Here is a 20,985-nt window from a genome sequence, read left to right on the forward strand (position 1 = left end):
CTGTTGAGATGATCATATGGATTTGTTCTTTATTCTTTCGGCATCGAGTATTACATTAGTTTATTTTCAGATGTTAAATCAGTATTGCATTCCTGGTATAAATCCCACTTGGTGATGGCACATAATCCTTTATATATTTGTTTGTTTGTTTGTTTTTTGTTTTTTGGCAGTACGCAGGCCTCTCACCGTTGTGGCCTCTCCTGTTGCGGAGCACAGGCTCCGGACGCACAGGTTCAGTGGCCATGGCTCACGGGCCCATCCGCTCCGCGGCATGTGGGATCTTCCCGGACCAGGGCACGAACCCGTGTCCCCTGCATCGGCAGGCGGACTCTCAACCACTGCGCTACCAGGGAAGCCCTGTTTGTTTGTTTTTAAAGAGCAATTTCAGGTTCATGGCAAAGTTGAGAGGAAGGTACAGGGATTCCCCATATACCCTTTGCCCCCACACATGCATAGCCTCCCCCATTATCAGCATCCCCCATCAGGGTGGTACATTGTTATAATTGATGGACCTATACTGACACATCATAATCACCCAAAATCTAATAGTTTACGTTGAGGCTCACTCTTGGAGTTGTATAATCTATGGATTTGGACAAATGTATATACATGTGTCTGTCATAGTATCATACAGAGTGTTTTCACTGACCTAAAAATCCTCTCTGCTCTGTCTAGTCATTGCTCTCCTCTCCTCCAGCCCTGGTATCCACTAATCTTTTTACTATCTCTATAGTTTTGCCTTTTCCAGAATGTCATATAGTCGAATCATACTGTATATAGCTTTTTCAAGTCAGCTTCTTTTTTTTTTTTTTTTTTCAAGTCAGCTTCTTTCACTTAGTTATATGCATTTAAGGTTCCTCCATGTGTTTTCCTGGCTTGATAGCACATTCCTTTTTAGCATTGAGTAATATTCCTTTATCTGGATGTACCACAATTTATTTATCCATTCACCTACTAAGGGACATCTTGATTGCTTCCAGGTGTTGGCAATTATGAATTAAAGCTGTTATAAACATCTGTGTTCCCTTTTTATATATTGTTAGATTAAATTTGTTAGTATTTTGTTGATTTTTACCTCTGTATTAATAAGAGATAGTGGTCTGTAGTTTTCTTTTTCTTTTTCTTTTTTTTGTCTTTGGTATATCAGGGTAATACTGGCCTCATAGAAGGAGCGTTCACTCCTCTTCTATTTTGGGAGATTTTGTGAAGTATTGGTATTAACTGTTCTTTGGTGTTTGGTAGAATTTACCAGTGAAGCCATCTAGCCCTGAGCTTTTTTTTGTGGGTAGTTTTTTGATTACTAATTGAATCTCTTTACTTGATACAAGTTTATTCAGATTTTCTTTTTTTCTGTCCTTGAGCAGTTTCATTACTTTGTGTCTTTCTGGGAATTTGTCCATTTCATCTAAATCATCTAATTTGTCACCATACTGTTCTTCATAATATTTCACTATAATCCTTTTTAATTCTGTAAGTTTAGTAGTAATGTCTCCTCTTTCATTTCTGAGTTTAATGTTTTGAGCATTCTCTTTTTTTCTTGGTCAGTCAACTTAAAGGTTTGTCAATTTTGTTGATCTTTTCAGGGAACCAATTTTTGGCCTTATTGATTCTTTCTATTATTTTTCTGTTCTCTGTTTTATTGATTTCCTTTTTTAAATATTCATTTATTTATTTGGCTGTGTCAGTTCTTGGTTGCGGCACATGGGCTCTTTGTTGCGGCACGCAGGCTCCAGAGCACCTGGACCCTGTTGTTGTGGCACATGGGCTGTAGTTGCAGCATGCGGGCTCACTAGTTGTGGTGTGCGGGCTCAGTAGTTGCGACGCGCAGGCTCATTTGCCCCGCAGCATGTGGGATCTTAGCTCCCTGACCAGGGATCAAACCCATGTCCCCTGCATTGGAAGTTGGATTCTTAACCACTGGACCACCAGGGAAGTCCCCAGTTTTTGTATTAAAGTCTATTTTGTCTAATATTCACTCCAGCTTTTTTATGGTTATTTTTTGCATGATATATTTTTTCCCATCAATTTATTTCAGTTTACTTTTATGTTTGAACCTAAAGTATGTCTCCTATAGAAGGCATATAGTTTGATCTTGTTCTTCTATCCAGTCTGACGGTCTCTGCCTTTTTGATTGTTCAATCCATTTACCACTAATGTTGACACTAAATTATGTCTGCCATTTTCCTTTCTCTTCTCCATGTCTCATGTCTTTTTTTTTACATTAAAAAAGGCACTCCTCATGTATTTAATTTAATTTATTTGTTAACATCATTATTGGAGTATAATTGCTTTACAATGTTGTCTTAGTTTCTGCTGTATAACAAAGTGAATCAGCTATATATATACATATATCCCCATATTCCCTCCCTCTTACGCCTCCCTCCCTCCCACCCCCCCTATCCCACCCCTCTACGTGGTCACAAAGCACTGAGCTGATCTCCCTGTGCTATGCAGCTGCTTCCCACTAGCTGTCTGTTTTACATTTGGTAGTGTATATATGCTCATGCTACTCTCTCACTTCATACCCTTCCCCCTCCCTGTGCCCTCAAGTCCATTCTCTACGTCTGAATCTTTATTCCTGTCCTGCCCCTAAGTTCATCAGAACATTTTTTTTTAAGATTCCATATATGTGTTAGCATACAGCATTTGTTTTTCTCTTTCTGACTTACTTCACTCTGTATGACAGACTCTAGGTCCATCCACCTCACTACAAATAACTCAGTTTCGTTTCTTTTTATGGCTGAGTAATATTCCATTGTATATATATGCCACATCTTCTTTATCCGTTCATCTGTTGATGGACATTTAGGTTGCTTCCATGTCCTGGCTATTGTAAATAGTAAAATTTTTTGTTCTAATTCTTTGAAGAACGCCATTGGTATTTTGATAGGGCTTGTATTGAATCTGTAGATTGTTTTGGGTAGTATAGTCTTTTCACAATATTGATTCTTCCAATCCAAGAACATGGTATATTTCTCCATCTGTTTATGTCATCTTTGATTTCTTTCATCAGTGTCTTATAGTTTTCTGAATACAAATCTTTCACCTCCTTAGGCAGGTTTATTCCTAGGTGTTTTATTCTTTTGTTGCAATCGTGAATGGGATTGTTTCCTTAATTTCTCTTTCTGATTTTTCATTGTTGGTGTATAGAAATGCCAGCGGTTTCTGTGCATTAATTTTGCATCCTGCATCCTTACCAAATTCATTGATTAGTTCTAGTAGTTTTCTGGTGGCATCTTTAGGATTTTCTATGTATAGCATCATGTCATTGGCAAACAGTGACAGTCTTACTTCTTCTTTTCCAATTTGTATTTCTTTCATTTCTTTTTCTTCTCTGATTGCTGTGGATAGGACTTCCAAAACTATGTTGAATAAGAGTGGCGAGAATGGACATGCTTGTCTTGTTCCTGATCTTAGTGGAAATGCTTTCAGTTTTTCACCATTGGGTATGATGCTTGCTGTGGGTTTGTCATATATGGCCTTTATTATGTTGAGGTAGGTTCCCTCTATGCCCACTCTCTGGAGTTTTTATCATAAATGAATGTTGAATTTTGTCAAAAGCTTTTTCTGCATCTATTGAGATGATCATATGGTTTTTATTCCTTAATTTGTTAATGTGGTATATCACATTGATTGATTTACGTATATTGAAGAATCCTTGCATCCCTGGGATAAATCCCACTTGATCATGGCATATGGTCCTTTTAATGTGCTGTTGGATTCTGTTTGCTGGTATTTTGTTGAGGATTTTTGCATCTATGTTCATCAGTGATATTGGTCTATAATTTTCTTTTTTTGTGATATCTTTTTCTGGTTTTGGTATCAGGTTGATGGTGGCTTTGTAGAATGAATTTGGGAGTGTTCTTCCCTCTGCAATTTTTGGAAGAGTTTGAGAAGGATGGGTGTTAGCTCTTCTCTAAATGTTTGATAGAATTCGCCTGTGAAGCCATCTGGTCCTGGACTTTTGTTTGTTGGAAGACTTTTAATTACGGTTTCAATTTCATTACTTGTGATAGGCCTGTTTATGTTTTCTAATTCTTCCTGGATCAGTCTTGGAAAATTGTACCTTTCCAAGAATTTGTCCATTTCTTCATGGTTGTCCATTTTATTGACATATGGTTGTTTGTAGTCGTCTCTTATAATTCTTCGTATTTCTGCAGTTTCAGTTGTGATTTCTCCTTTTTCATTTCCAATTTTATTGATTTGCGTCCTCTCTCTTTTTTTCTTGATGAGTCTGGCTAAGGGTTTATCAATTTTGTTTATCTTCTCAAAGAACCAGCTTTTAGTTTTATTGATCTTTGCTATTTTCTTCATTTCTATTTCATTTATTTCTGCTCTGATCTTTATGATTTCTTTCCTTCTACTGACTTTGGGTTTTGTTTGTTCTTCTTTCTCTAGTTATTTTAAGTGTAGGGTTAGATTGTTTATTTGAGATTTTTCTTGTTTCTTGAGGGGAGATTGTATTGCTATAAACTTCCCTCTTAGAACTGCTTTTGCATCCCATATGTTTTGGGTTGCTGTGTTTTCATTGTCATTTATTTCTATGTATTTTAAAAAATTTTTCTTTGATTTCTTCAGTGATCTCTTGGTTATTTAGTAGTGCACTGTTTAGCCTCCATGTATTTGTGTTTTTTACAGTTTGTTTTTCTGTAATTGATTTCCAGTCTCATAGTGTTGTGGTCGGAAAAGATGCTTGGTATGATTTCAATTTTCTTAAATTTTCTGAGGCTTGATTTGTGACCCAAGATGTGATCTATCCTGGAGAATGTTCCATGTGCACTTGAGAAGAAAGTGTATTGTGCTACTTTTGGGTGGAATGTTCTATAAATATCAGTTAGATCTATCTGGTCTCTTGTGTCATTTAAAGCTTGTGTTTCCTTATTTATTTTGTGTTTGGATAATCTGTCCATTGGTGTAAGTGGGGTATTAAAGTCCCCTATTATTATTGTGTTACTGTCAACTTCACCTTTCATAGTTGTTAGCATTTGCCTTATGTATTGAGGTGCTCCTATGTTGTGCATAAACATTTATAATTGTTGTATCTTCCTCTTGGATTGATCCTTTGATCATTATGTAGTGTCCCTCCTTATCTCTTGTAACAGTCTTTATTTTAAAGTCTATTTTATCTGATACGAGTATTGCTACTCCAGCTTTCTTTTGATGTACATTTGCATGGAGTATCTTTTTCCATCCCTTCACATGCAGTCTATATGTATCCCTAGGTCTGAAGTGGGTCTCTTGTAGACAGCATATATATGGGTCTTGTTTTTGTATCCATTCAGCCAGTCTGTGTCTTTTGGTTAGGTCATGTAGTCCATTTACATTCAAGGTTATTATCGATATGTATGTTACTATTACTGTTTTCTTAATTGTTTTGGGTTTGTTTTTGTCAGTCTGTTTCTTCTCTTGTGTTTCCCACTTAGAGAAGTTCCTTTAGCATTTGTTGTAAACCTGGTTTGTTGGTGCTGAATTCTCTTAGCTTTTGCTTGTCTGAAAAGCTTTTGACTTCTCCATCGAATCTGAATGAGATCCTTGCTGGGTGGAGTAATCTTGGTTGTAGGTTTTTCTCTTTCATCACGTTAAGTATATCCTGTCATTCCCTTCTGGCCTGCAGAGTTTCTGCTGAAAAATCAGCTGATAACCTTATGGGGACTCCTTTGTATGTTATTTTTTGTTTTTTCCTTGCTGCTTTTAATATTTTTTCTTTGAATTTCATTTTTGTTAGTTTGATTAAGATGTGTCTTGGTGTGTTTTTCCTAGGGTTTATCCCGTATGGGACTCTCTGTGCTTCCTATACTTGGGTGACTATTTCTTTTCCCATGTGAGGGAAGTTTTCAACTATAATCTCTTCAGATATTTTCTCAGACCCTTTCTTTTTCTCTTCTTCTTCTGGGACCCCTATAATTCGAATGCTGGTGTGTTTATTGTTGTCCCAGAGGTCTCTGAGATTGTCTTCAATTCTTTTCATTCATTTTTCTTTATTCTGCTCCTCAGCAGTTATTTCCACCATTTTGTCTTCCAGCTCACTTATTTGTTCTTCTGCCTTAGTTATTCTATTATTGATTTCTTCTAGTGTATTTTTCATTTCAGTTATTGTGTTGTTCATCTCTGTTTGTTCTTTAGTTCTTCTAGATCTTTGTTAAGCATTTCTTGTATTTTCTCAGTCCATGCCTCCATTCTATTTCCGAGATTCTGGGTCATCTTTACTCTCATTACTCTGAATTCTTTTTCAGGTAGATGGCCTATTTTCTCTTCATTTATTTGGTCTTGTAGCTTGCTCCTTCATCTGTGACATATTTTTTTGCTGTCTCTTTTTTTTTTCTCTTTTATGAGTGGGATATTATTCCTGTGTTACTGGTTGTTTGGCCTGAGGCTTCCAACACTGGAGTTTGTAGGTTATTGGGTAGAGCTGGGTCTTGGTACTGAGATGAGGAGCTCTGTGAGACCTCACTGCGTTGAATATTCCCCGGGGTCTGAGGTTCTCTGTTATTCCAGTGGTTCAGACTCAGAGCTCCCACTGCAGGAGCTACAGCCTGATCCCATGCTCATGAACAAATATCCCGCAAGCCACCTGGGGCGGCAAAAAAAAAAAAGAACAATAGCAAAGTAAAAAATAAAATTAGACTAGGAAACTAACAGATATGTTAGGAAGAATATAAAATTTTAAATATAGATGTATAAACAACCGGAAGGTACATCTGTACCACAATAATAAAAAAGAGGAGGGAAAAGAAATAGACAAAAAAGGACGGGGGGAAAGGCCTTGGCTGTGGAGGGCAGGGCCTAAGCAAGGGTGAGGTTTGGGTGGTTGGTGCGGCCAATGCTCAGGACCCACAGGGCTGGAAAAGGCCCTGGGGGCTGTGGGGGGTGAGGCTTAGGCTCAAGGAATAGAAGAGGCCCAGGTGTGCCCCCCACCCCTGGTCTCAGAGGGCAGCGGACTCTCTTGTGTTTCCAATTGTCTATCTTGAATTGGGGAATATTTTGGGGATTCTGAGACTTCCTGCTGACTTGGAGAAGTATAATATGATGGATAAAAACATGGGCTCTGCAGCTACACTGCTTGGGCTGGAATCTCAGCTCTACCACATAGTAGCTTTATGACCCTAGGAAACTTAACTCTTAGTGCTGGTTTCTTTACCTTTCAAATGGATAATAACAGTAGCTACTTCATAACCTTATTAAGGGAATTTTGGAAGTTAATATATCTAAAGAAATTCTAACAGTGCTTGGCATATAAGTACTCAGTAGATGACAGTGATGACGATATTGATGGTAGTAATGATCATAGAGATAGTTTCTGAGAAACATTAATTGTGATTCAGCTTTTGGTAATTTCCATTTGTACTTCCCATTTTTCTATCTTATTTATACTGTTTCTTGAATATTCTCCCAAATATGGGATATATATTTCTTTCTCAGAGCCTTTGCAGGTAAAGATTTTTCCTTATTTGTATACTGAAGTTTTTAAATGGAGAGGAAGAGTTGGTTTTTGTGATCAAGTAACATTCTTTTCTAAAAATTTATCATTTGTTTTTTAGTTTCTGTCACACCACTCTCATAGTTTTGATTCTCATCCCACGACTGTAAATATAAGCAAGAAACAAAAACCTAAGACCCTTTCTTTGATGCTTAATGGTTGATTCTGACCATGGCCCTTTACCCACCATGTATGTTCTTTTTTTTTTAATTTTATTTTATTATTTTTTTAATACAGCAGGTTCTTATTAGTTATCTCTTTTATGCATATTAATGTATATATGTCAATCCCAATCTCCCAATTAATCCCAACAACAGCAACAACACAACCCCGCCCCCAATTTCCCCCCTTGGTGTCCATACGTTTTTTCTCTACATCTGTGTCTCTATTCCAGCCTTGCACACAGGTTCATCTGTACCATTTTTCTAGGTTCCACATATATGCGTTAATATATGATATTTATTTTTCTCTTTCTGACTTACTTCACTCTGTATGAGAGTCTCTAGATCCATCCACGTCTCAACAAATGACCCAGTTTCCTTCCTTTTTATGGCTAATATTCCATTGTATATATGTACCACATCTTCTTTATCCATTCGTCTGTTGATGGGCATTTAGGTTGCTTCCATGACCTGGCTATTGTAAATAGTGCTGCAGTGAACATTGGGGTGCATGTGTCTTTTTGAATTACGGTTTTCTCTGGGTATATGCTCAGTAGTGGGATTGCTGGATCATATGGTAATTCTATTTTTAGTTTTTTAAGGAACCTCCATACTATTCTCCATAGTGGCTGTATCAATTTACATTCCCACCAACAGTGCAAGAGGGTTCCCTTTTCTCCACACCCTCTCCAGCATTTGTTGTTTGCAGATTTTCTGATGATGCCCATTCTAACTGGTGTGAGGTGATACCTCATTGTAGTTTTGATTTGCATTTCTTTAATTAGTGATGTTGGCAGCTTTTCATGTGTTTCTTGGCCATCTGTGTGTCTTCTTTGGAGAAATGTCTATTCAGGTCTTCTGCCCATTTTTGGATTGGGTTGTTTGTTTTTTTAAAATTGAGCTGCATGAGCTGTTTATATATTTTGGAGATTAGTCCTGTGTCCATTGATTCATTTGCAAATATTTTCTCCCATTCTGAGGGTTGTCTTTTCATCTTGTTTACAGTTTCCTTTGCTGTGCAAAAGCTTTTAAGTTTCATTAGGCCCCATTTGTTTATTTTTGTTTTCATTTCCATTACTCTAGGAGGTGGGTCAAAAAAGATCTTGCTGTGATTTATGCCAAAGCGTGTTCTTCCTATATTTTCCTCTGAGAGTTTTACAGTGTCCGGTTTACATTTAGGTCTTTAATCCATTTTGACTTTATTTTTGTGTATGGTTTTAGGGAGTGTTCTAATTTCATTCTTTTACTTGTAGCTGTCCAGTTTTCCCAGCACCACTTATTGAAAGGCTGTCTTTTCTCCATTGTATATCTTTGCCTCCTATGTCATAGATTAGTTGACCATAGGTGCATCGGTTTATCTCTGGGCTTTCTATCCTGTTCCATTGGTCTATATTTCTGTTTTTGTGCCAGTACCATATTGTCTTGATCACTGTAGCTTTGTAGTATAGTCTGCAATCAGGGAGTCTGATTCCTCCAGCTCTGTTTTTTTCCCTCAAGATTGCTTTGGCTATTCTGGGTCTTTTGTGTCTCCATACAAATTTAAAAATTTTTTGTTCTAGTTTTGTAAAACATGTCATTGGTAGTTTGATAGGGATTGTATTGAATCTGTAGATTGCTTTGGGTAGTATAGTCATTTTCACAATGTTGATTCTTCCAATCCAAGAACATGGTATATTTCTCCATCTGTGTCATCTTTGATTTCTTTCATCAGTGTCTTATGGTTTTCTGAGTACAGGTCTTTTACCTTCTTAGGTAGGTTTATTCCAGGTATTTTATTCTTTTTGTAGCAATGGTGAATGGGATTGTTTCCTTAATTTCTCTTTCTGATCATTTGTTGTTAGTGTATATGAATGAAAGATATTTCTGTGCATTCATTTTGTATGCAGCAACTTTACCAGATTCATTGATTAGCTCTAGTAGTGTTCTGGTGGCATCTTTAGGATTATCTATGCATAGTATCATGTCATCTGCAAATAGTGACAGTTTTATTTCTTTTCCAATTTGTATTCCTTTTATTTCTTTTTCTTCTCTGATTGCCATGGCTAAGACTTCCAAAACTATATTGAATAATAGTGGCAAGAGTGGACAGCCTTGTCTTGTTCCTTATCTTAGAGGAAATAGTTTTAGTTTTTCACCATTGAGAATGATTCTTGCTGTGGGTTTGTCGTATATGGCCTTTATTATGTTGAGATAGGTTCCCTCTATGCCCACTCTCTGGACAGTTTTTATCATAAATTGGTGTTGAATTTTGTCAAAAACCTTTTCTGCATCTGTTGAAATGACCATATGGTTTTTATTCTTCAATTTGTTAATATGGTGTATCACATTGATTGATATGTGTATATTGAAGAATCCTTGCATCCCTGGGATAAAACCCACTTGATCATGGTGTATTTTCCTTTTAATGTGCTGTTGGATTCTGTTTGCTATCATTTTGTTGAGGATTTTTGCATCTATTTTCATCTGTTATATTGGTCTGTAATTTTCATTTTTGGAGTATCTTTGTCTGGTTTTGGTATCTGGATGATGGTGGCCTCATAGAATGAGTTTGGGAGTGTTCCTCTGCAATTTTTGGAAGAGTTTGAGAAGGATGGGTGTTAGCTCTTCTCTGAATGTTTGATAGAATTCACCTGTGAAGCCATCTGATCCTGCACTTTTGTTTGTTGGGAGATTTTTTATCACAGTTTCAATTCCATTACTTATGATTGGTCTGTTCATATTTTCTGTTTCTTCCTGGTTCAGTCTTGGAAGGTAACAACTTTCTAAAAATTTGTCCATGTTGTCCATTTTACTGGCACAGAGTTGCTTGTCATAGTCTCTTATGATGCTTTGTATTTCTGTGGTGTCCATTGTAACTTCTCCTTTTTCGTTTCTAACTCTGTTGATTTGAGTCTGCTCTTTCTTTTTCTTGATGAGTCTGGCTAAAGGTTTATCAATTTTGTTTATCTTCTCAATGAACCAGCTTTTTGTTTTATTGAGCTTTGCTGTTGTTTTGTTTCTATGTCATTTATTTCTGCTCTGATCTTTATGATTTCTTTCCTTCGTCTAAGTTTGGGTTTTGTTTGTTCTTCTTTCTCTAGTTCTTTTAGGTGTAAGGTTAGATTGTTTATTTGAGATTTTTTTTGTTTCTTGAGGTAGGATTCTATTGCTATAAACTTCCCTCTTAGAACTACTTTTGCTGCATTCCATCAGTTTTGGATCATCGTGTATTCGTTGTCATTTTGTCTCTAGGTATTTTTTGATTTTGTCTTTGATTTCTTCAGTGATCTCTTGGTTATTTAGTAACGTATTGTTTACCTTTCATGTGTTTGTGTTTTTTCCTTTTTTCCTTGTAATTTATTTCTAATTTCATAGCATTGTGGTCAGAAAAGATGCTTGATGTGATATCAATTTTCTTAAATATACCGAGGCTTGATTTGTGACCTAAGATGTGATCTATCCTGTAGAATGTTCCGTGTGCACTTGAGAAGAAAGTGTAATCTGCAGCTTTTGAATGGAATGTCCTATAAATATGAATTAAATCTATCTGGCCTATTATGTCACTTAAAGCTTGTGTTTCCTTATGAATTTTCTGTCTGGATGATCTGTCCATTGGTGTAAGTGAGAGTTAAAGTCCCCCACTATTATTGTGTTACTGTTGATTTCCTCTTTTATGGCTATTAGCATTTGCCTTATGTATTGAGGTGCTCCTATGTTGGGTGCATATATATTTATAATTGTTATGTCTTCTTCTTGGATTGCTCCCTTGATCATTATGTAATGTCCTTCCTTGTCTCTTGTAACATCCTTTATTTTAAAGTCTATTTATCTGATATGAGTTGCTACTCCAGCTTTCTTTTGATTCCTATTTGCATGGAATATCTTTTTCCATCCCCTCACTTTCAGTCTCTATGTGTCCCTAGGTCTGAAGTGGGTCTCTTGTAGACAGCATATATATGGGTCTTGTTTTTGTATCCATTCAGCAAGCCCATGTCTTTTGGTTGGAGCATTTAATCCATTTACGTTTAGTGTAATTATTGATATCTTTGTTCCTATTACCATTTTCTTAATTGTTATGCGTTTGTTTTTGTAGGTCTTTTTTTTTTTTTTTTTTGCCGTACACGGGCCTCTCACTGTTGTGGCCTCTCCCGTTGAGGAGCACAGGCTCCGGACATGCAGGCTCAGTGGCCATGGCTCACGGGCCTAGCCGCTCCAAGGCATGTGGGATCTTCCTGGACCAGGGCACGAACCTGTGTCCCCTGCATAGGCAGGCAGACTCTCAACCACTGCACCACCACAGAAGCCCTGTAGGTCCTTTTCTTCTCTTGTGATTTCCACTTAGAGAAGTTCCTTTAGCATTTGTTGTAGAGCTGGTTTGGTGGTGCTGAATTCTCTTATCTTTTGCTTGTCTGTAAAGCTTTTGATTTCTCCGTTGAATCTGAATGAGATCCTTGCTGGATAGAGTAATCTTGGTTGTAGATTCTTCCCTTTTATCACTTTTAATATATCATGTCACTGCCTTCTGGCTTGCAGAGTTTCTGCTGAAAAATCAGCTGTTAACCTTATGGTAGTTCCCTTGTATGTTATTTGTCATATTTCCCTTGTTCCTTTTAATAATTTTTCTTTGTCTTTAATTTTTGTCAATTTAATTACTATGTGTCTTGGTGTGTTTCTCCTTGCATTTATCCTGCCTGGGTCTCTGCACTTCCTGGACTTGGGTGGCTATTTCCTTTCCCATGTTAGGGATGTTTTTGACTGTAATCTCTTCAAATATTTTCTTGGGTCCTTTCTCTCTTTTTTTTCCTTCTGGGACCCCTCTAATGTGAATGTTTTTGCATTTAATGTTGTCCCAGAGGTCAGGCTGTCTTCATTTCTTTTCATTCTTTTTTCTTTTTTCTTCACATCTTTTTTGGAGTATAAATGCTTTACAATGTTGTGTTAGTTTCTGCTGTATAACAAAGTGAATCAGCTATATGTATACATATATCCCCATATCCCCACTCTCTTGAGCCTCCCTTCCACCCTCCCTATTCCATCCCTCTGGGTAGTCACAAAGCACTGAGCTGATCTCCTTGTGCTATGCAGCTGCTTCCCTCTAGCCATCCGTTTTACATTTGGTAGTGTATATATGTCAATGCTACTCTCACACTTCATCCCAGCTTTCCCTCTCTGCCATGCCCTCAAGTCCATTCTCTACGTATGCATCTTTATTCCTGACCTGCCACTAGGTTCATCAGTACTGCTCTTTAAAATTGCATATATATGCATTAGCATACAGTATTTGTTTTTCTCTTTCTGACTTACTTCACTCTGTATGACAGATTCTAGGTCCATCCACCTTGCTACAGATAACTCAATTTTGTTCCTTTATATGGCTGAGTAATAATCTATTTCATTCTTTTTCTTTATTCTGTTCTGCGGCAGTGAATTCCACCATTCTGTCTTCCAGTTCACTTATCCGTTCTTCTGCCTCCATTATTCTGCTATTCATTTCTTCTAGTGTATTTTTCTTTTCAGTTATTGTATTGTTCATCTCTGTTTTTTGGTTCTTTAATTCTTCTAGGTCTTTGTTAAACATTTCTTGCATCTTCTCCATTTTTGCCTCCATTCTTTACTGAGGTTTTGGATCATCATCTTTATCATTATTCTGAATTCTTTTTAATGGAAGATTGCCTATCTCCACTTCATTTAGTTGTTTTTCTGGTGTTTTATCTTGTTCCTTCATCTGGTACATAGTCCTCTACCTTTTCATTTTGTCTATCTTTCCATGAATGTGGTTTTTGTTCCACAGGCTGCAGGATTGTAGTTCTTTTTGCTTCTGCTGTCTGCCCTCTGGTGGATGAGTCTATATAAGAGGCTTGTGTAAGCTTCCTGATGGGAGAGACTGGTAGTAGGTAGAGCTGGTGTTGCTCTGGTAGGCAGAGCTCAGTAAAACTTTAATCCACTTGTCTGCTGATAGGTAGGGCTGAGTTCCCTCCCTGTTGGTTGTTTGGCCTGAGGTGACCCAGCACTGGAGGCTACATGTTCTTTGGTGGGGCTTATGGTGGATTCCGGGAGGGCTCCTGCCAAGGAGTACTTCCCAGAACTTCTGCTGCCAGTGTCCTTGTCCCCATGGTGAGCCACAGCCACCCCCTGCCTCTTCAGGAGACCCTCCAACACCAGCAGGTAGGTCTGGTTCTCCTATGGGGTCACTGATCCTTCCCCCTGGGTCCTGATGTGCACACTGGTTTGTGTGTGCTCTCCAGGAGTGGAGTCTCTGTTTCCCCCAGTCCTGTCTATTTCCTGCAATCAAATCCTGCCAGCCTTCAAAGTCTGCCTCTCTGGGAATTCCCCCTCTTGTTGCCAGACCCCCAGGTTGGCAATCATGACATGGGGCTCAGAACCCTCACTCCAGTGGGTGGTATAATTGTTCTCCAGTTTGTGAGTCACCCACCCAGCGGTTATAGGATTTGATTTTATTGTGATTGCACCCCTCCTACCATTTCAGTGCAGCTTCTCCTTTGTCTTTAGATGTGGGGCATCTTTTTTGGTGAGTTCCAGTGTCTTCCTGTCAATGATTTTCAGCAGTTAGTTGTGATTCCGGTGCTCTTGCAAGAGGGAGTGAGCACATGTCCTTCTACTCCACCATCTTGAACCAATCTACCATATATGTTCTTTACAACCACTCATATCCTTCTGCCATGGATTCAGCTCCCAATTTTCAGTTGATGGCTAACAAATTCTCATCTCCTTTCTTCATACCTCCAGCTGCATAGTGGACATTTCCATCTGGAAGTCTTAGAAATATCAAATTTTGCATGTTCAAATTTTCATACCTCTCCTCCTTCCTCCAGCTTTATTTCTCCTCCTTCCTCCAGCTTTATTTCTCCTCCTTCCCCACTATTTCCAAGTCCTCTTTCTTACTAGATTACATAATTGCTTGGACAGGTTCTGAGCCAGTTACCTATGAATCATGTCTATATCATCTCTGTCACAGCCTAGTATAAATCAGTGACCACTATTTCCAGCTTCCTGAATAATAGATGATGAATTCATCAGTTTGCGGATTCAGTAATTAACATACTTCTACAGGGTATTTCTATTACAGTATATTTTCCCGTATAGTATAAATACAAAATTACATAAATATGCAAGCCTGATATATGGTATCTGATCAGCTAAATGGGTTCTTAGATGTTTTGACCACAGTGTTTAGTTTTGATGACTTCAAATTGTCTTTTTACAGGGAACAGTAACATTTAAGGATGTGGCTGTGGACCTCACCCAGGAGGAATGGCAGCAAATGAAACCTGCTCAGAGGGACTTGTACCGTGATGTGATGCTGGAGAACTATAGCAACCTAGTCACAGTGGGTAAGGGTAACTTTGCAATTTTACACAGAATTCTTTTCTGTCTTTGAAATCTGTGACGACTTCAACTTGCCAGATGTCTTTAACTAGCCTTCCCTTTCTTCATTTCATTGTATGTGCTTGTCTTTAGGGTAAAGGCTAATTACTTTGTCTCACTGTGGAAGTTCCTCCATCCTCATCTTTCATAGGCCCTCAAGTCCCCAGGACTCAAACCAAGGTCTGGATGGTTGTCTCCAGCATTAATATCCAAGTCCTTTGTTGTCTTTCATAATAGGCTGCCAAGTCACCAAACCAGATGTGATCTTCAAGTTGGAGCAGGAAGAGGAGCCATGGGTGATAGAAGAAGAAATGCTTGGGAGGCCCTGTCCAGGTGAATAAGTGAAAATGCGGGTCTGAATGAGAAAGACACATGACAGTTGTTCAGGGGGTTGATACCATTTCACATTTTCCAAGATTTGCTTAAGTCTTCTACAGTGACGAAAGGTATGAATGCCTTAGATTATGGGGACACTTCCAAATACTGTATTGGAGCTATCTTCCTTTTTTCAAATTTTAGATACCAAAACTTCCCTAGTTCATTTACAGCGTTACTTTCAGGATTCGTGTCCCTCTCTATGATCCTTAAGCTCTCTCTTTGCTTTGTGTTCATAGGGTTTTTTCTTATGCATTCAATATTTGGTGGATGTATAGTATTTTTAAAACACATTTGTTTCAGAGTTAGATTCCTTTTCTTTCTATTTTGAAAAGCCTCAGATTTGTTTTGTAACAATACTCACTTTCCATTGTACTTCACAACTCTCACAATCCCACATAGGTTTAAAAGTTTCTGGCTTACAAATTGTTACCTCCTTCCTGCTTATTTACACCTCTCATTCCTTTAATTTTTTTGAAATATAATGTATGCACAGTTAGTTAAAAAATATAAACAGTCCAAAAGATAACATTGAAAAGTGAGTGTCTCTTACCCTTGACACTCAGTCCTTTTCTTTTCCTAGTTGAGTACACTTTTTTTTTTAGAGTTGTGCTGGCTATTCTTTTTTTTGTTTTGTTAATTTTATTTACTTATTTGTGTCTGCATTGGGTCTTTGCTGTTGCGCGTGGGCTTTCTCTAGTTGCAGCGAGCAGGGGCTACTCTTCATTGTGGTGCATGGGCTTCTCATTGCGGTTGCTTCTTGTTGCAGAGCACGGGCTCTAGGTGCATGGGCTTCAGTGCTCGTGGTACACAGTCTCAGTAGTTGTGGCTTGTGGGCTCTAGAGCATAGGCTCAGTAGTTGTGGCGCATGGGCTTAGGTGCTCTGCAGCATGCGGGATCTTCCCAGACCAGGGCTCGAACCAGTGTCCCCTGCATCGGCAGGCGGATTCTTAACCACTGTGCCACCACAGAGGCCCTGTGCTGTCTATTCTTGATTGTTTATTTCACCATAAGAATTTTACATTCAACTGTCTCTTTCCAGAGAAAAACGTGTTGGATTTTTTGGTGGGAATGTGTTAGAAGCATAAATTAACTTTCGGAGTGCTGACATCTTTATAACATCAAGGTTTTCTATCCAAGAACGTGTTCTCTGTCTTTGTTCAGGTCTATCTATTTTTTGTGTCCTTCAGAAATGCTTTCCAAGGTTTCCTTTATACCTTTTGTCAATTTCTTACTAAGTTTATACCTAAGTAACAGACAAGAGAAAAAAATCAGTACTAGAAGAATTGGAAAGGACCCTGTAAAACCATCTTTATTTATAGATGATAAGATTATAACCCTTAAAACACAAGAGAATCAACTGCAACAAATAGTAAGGGAATCCAGTGATATGGTAGGGTATCAAATTAACAAATAAAAATCAGTAGTTTTCATGTATACTTCAACAACCGAGTAGAGGATATAAGGAAAAGGAAACCACATTTATAGTCATAACAATATAGATAAAATACTATTCTGGGCATGGGCTCATGGAGCTTATAATTTAGTGGGAACTGGAGTCCCTGAGGTTTTGCAAACAAGCAAATATCTTTTTTTTAAAACCTTTATATTTAGTTGATAGTTGGCTGTGTATACAATTCGTGAGCCATACTGTCTTTCCTAGAGGTTTTGTAGACAGTTCCCTGAAGACTTTAGATAGTCCTCTGCTGCCTCTTGGCTTTGAATTGTTGCTTGGAGAAATCTGAAGCCTGATTGTTTTCCCTCATAGGTGACTTGATTTATTTGCCTAGATGCCCATAGGTTTGTTTTTCTTGAAAGCTTTAGAACTTTATGAGGCTTATTGATCAGTCAGTATCAGTTTTTCCTGTAAGCTTGTATATTCATGTTTTTTGATTCTTGTAGTGTGGTATAGATCTGAATACTGGTTCCTTTTATAACTACATTCCTCATCTTTTTTTTTTTTTTTACGGTACGCGGGCCTCTCACTGTTGTGGCCTCTCCCATTGCGGAGCACAGGCTCCGGATGCGCAGGCTCAGCGGCCATGGCTCATGGGCCTAGCCGCTCCGTGGCATGTGGGATCTTCCCAGACTGGGGCACGAACCCGTGTACCCTGCATTGGCAGGCAGACTCTCAACCACTGCGCCACCAGGGAAGCCCCATTCCTCATCTTTGAACATGGTTATTTCCTGCTGGACCCACTATTTACAGAAGGAGAGTGCTGGAGATTGTCTAGAAAAATACTCGAGCTAGTAGGAAGCCTCTGTTGCTCTGTTGACTTCCTCTGTCATACAAGTTTTGGTGTTAAGAGTTGGTTTGCCCTTTACTTCTTCTGAATCAGAGATTATTAATTGCATGCTTCCTCTAGCACTCAGTATCTCTTCTACCCTCCTATGCCAGCATCCTGCTTATACAAGAATAATGGCTATTTGCATCTCCTTGTATAGCTCTGCCTTCCCTACCATTTGACAGGGCCAGAAGAAGACCATTATGTTCCTGCCACCATGCAGTCTTAACACATCTGGATTCCACTGTTGTAAAAAATGACTCATTCATTCTGTCCACAGGGTGTTCCATCTGTTTTGGAGAACTCTGTTCACCATGCTTTCTGTCTAAGATAAGAAAGAACAGCCAGTGTCTGGGTTTCTTCCCTGCCTGGTTCAGTGTACCCTCTGGTCTTTCCTTACACTCTGGAACTGGAGTTTAGCTGTCTTTTAGTTTTATTGAGGATATATTTTCTTTTTTGTTTTTTCTTCATGTTTGCAGAGAGGAGAGGACACAGAGGTGTTTAATTCCACCATATTGAAACAGGAATTCCTCTTCTATATTTGATCCTGTGGATCACCCTTCCTGAAAATGTCTTCTTTTCTCTAAAGGATTCTGATTTCTCTTCAGTTCCTGTTTATTTTTTCTTATTCCTTTATAAACTGTGTTTTACATGACTCCTTTTCTCCAGCCCTTACTGAGCATTATCCAAATGACTCCTTTTTCCTTTATGTACCTTCATGATATAGATGTATTCATGCCTTCAAATCAGTATATAACTCCAGGCTTTAAATTAATCCTCTGTTTTTCAGCCCCACTCTAATCCCTGCCTTTTAAGTACCTAAATCCTCCAATTTTTGAGCTTTTCTAGTGTTTTGTTGTCAAATCACTTTGTTGTTGGACGTTTGCATCTTCGTAGCTCAAAACTTGAATTTCTTATCTAAGCTATCAGTTGACAGTTTTCTTACCCTTTTGCCTTCCAGTATTTTGTTGAAATGTCTTGTTTACCCTTATTTTTACTCCTATTTCCTTTGTCCTTATGGGTTTAAATGTTTATTTTTTACTGTCATTTCAATGGAATTTTAAGAAGTGGGAGAAATAAACATATACATTCGATCTGTTTTGTTTAACCACAAGTGTTAATTTTATCCTCTAGTCATTTGACTTGCTATCCAGTCATTTATGTGTTTGCCCTTTCATCTTAATTATTCTGTTCATTTTACTGATATCTGCATTGTATGTTTTTTAAATCAATCAGAGCAGCTTGGGCCTATTAATGGCAGTATTCTCTCCATAATATTATTTATAGGAGTTAACTTCTCAAATCTTAGAAACTAGGGACATTTGCACTTTGGATTTCTTTCATATTGGGAGACTAGAGCCAATATCTAAGATCAACCCCACTTTGACAAATTTCTGAAATGTTATCAATAATGCAGTAGGAGAAGAATTCAAAAGTTATAATTTTTGGTCCTCCATTTTAGAAGTTTGGGAAGATGATGAACAGATCAAGGAGCAGCAGGAAACACTTGTGAGGAAAATCACATCCATCTCCAAGAAAACTCTAATTAAGGAAAATGTCATTGAATGTAAAAAAGTTGCAAAAGTATTTCCTCTTGGCTCAGACATTGTTACTTCAAGACAAAACTTCTTTGAATATGACTCATTTGATAAGGGTTTTGAACATAATTTAGACTTACTTAGTTATGAGAAAGGCTGTATAAGAGAGAAAAATTATGAGTGTAATAAGTATGGGAAACCATTTTACCATTGCTCATCACATGTTGTATCCCCCTTTAAGTGTAATCAGTGTGGACAAGACTTTAATCATAAATTTGACCTCATCAGACATGAGAGAATTCATGCTGGAGAGAAACTGTATGAATGTAAGGAATGTGGAAAAGCTTTCAGTAGGAAGGAAAATCTTATTACACATCAAAAAATTCATACTGGGGAAAAACCATATAAGTGTAATGAATGTGGAAAAGCTTTCATTCAAATGTCAAACCTTATTAGACACCAGAGAATTCATACCGGAGAAAAACCTTATGCATGTAAAGATTGTTGGAAGGCCTTCAGTCAGAAATCAAATCTCATTGAACATGAGAGAATTCATACTGGAGAAAAACCCTATGAATGTAAGGAATGTGGAAAAGCCTTTAGCCAGAAGCAAAATCTTATTGAGCATGAGAAAATTCATACTGGCGAGAAACCTTATGCATGTAATGAATGTGGTAGAGCTTTTTCTCGAATGTCATCTGTTAATCTGCATATGAGAAGTCACACAGGGGAGAAACCCTATAAATGTAATAAATGTGGAAAAGCCTTCTCTCAATGCTCAGTATTTATTATACATATGAGAAGTCATACAGGGGAGAAACCCTATGTATGCAGTGAATGTGGGAAAGCCTTCTCTCAAAGTTCATCCCTTACTGTACATATGAGAAATCATACAGCTGAGAAACCTTATGAATGTAATGAATGTGGAAAAGCCTTCAGCCGGAAAGAAAATCTCATTACACATCAAAAAATTCATACTGGAGAGAAACCTTATGAATGTAATGAATGTGGGAAAGCTTTTATTCAGATGTCAAACCTCATCCGACACCAGAGAATTCATACTGGTGAAAAACCCTATGCGTGTACAGTATGTGGGAAAGCCTTTAGTCAGAAATCAAATCTCACTGAACATGAGAAAATTCATACTGGAGAGAAACCCTATCATTGTAATCAATGTGGAAAAGCTTTCAGTCAGAGACAAAATCTCCTTGAACATGAAAAAATTCATACTGGAGAGAAACCATTTAAATGTAATGAATGCGGTAAAGCCTTCTCTCGAATCTCATCCCTTACTCTTCACGTTAGAAGTCATACAGGGGAGAAACCGTATGAATGTAATAAATGTGGAAAAGCCTTCTCTCAATGCTCACTACTTATAATACATATGAGAATTCACACCGGTGAGAAACCTTTTGAATGTAATGAATGCGGGAAAGCATTCTCTCAAAGAGCATCCCTTTCTATACATAAGAGAGGTCATACAGGTGAGAAACGCCGAGTGTACTAAATGAATAAAGGCCTTCTCTTAAATTCAATCCATGCTTTACTTAACTTTAAAATATCTTGGCATAGTCTCAAAAAATGAAAAAGGTCTTTATGAAAAAATTGTAAAGCTTTGTTGAAGGGCAAAAGACGAGTAAATGGAGGGAAATATGATGGATGTAGATGGAAAAACCCAATATCATAAAATGTCTTTTCTCCCCAAATTAATCTATGGACCTAATATAGTTCCAAACATCTAACAAGAATTTTCTAGGGTCTTTACCAAATGATTCTAAAATCCA

The 20,985-nt window shown here is 37.8% G+C and overlaps 1 protein-coding gene across 3 annotated transcripts in view; it reads left to right on the forward strand.

Moving 5' to 3' along the window:
• Positions 1–20,708, forward strand: part of ZNF568 (zinc finger protein 568) — a 33,544-nt gene extending 12,836 nt beyond the window's left edge. The window contains exons 1-4 of one of the 3 annotated variants that reach the window (XM_065899379.1): positions 14,834–14,969; positions 15,241–15,336; positions 15,391–15,393; positions 19,126–20,708. In XM_065899379.1, the coding sequence (XP_065755451.1) occupies positions 14,900–14,969; positions 15,241–15,336; positions 15,391–15,393; positions 19,126–20,708 (1,752 nt within the window). In that variant the 5' untranslated portion in view covers positions 14,834–14,899. Of the gene's footprint in view, positions 1–14,833; positions 14,970–15,240; positions 15,337–15,390; positions 15,394–19,125 lie in introns of those variants that run through there. The other 2 variants (XM_065899378.1, XM_065899380.1) reach the window with 2 other exon arrangements.
• Positions 20,709–20,985: the final 277 nt, after the last annotated feature.

This window comes from Phocoena phocoena, chromosome 20 (assembly GCF_963924675.1).
Source record: "Phocoena phocoena chromosome 20, mPhoPho1.1, whole genome shotgun sequence".
Classification (NCBI taxonomy): Eukaryota; Metazoa; Chordata; class Mammalia; order Artiodactyla; family Phocoenidae; genus Phocoena; species Phocoena phocoena.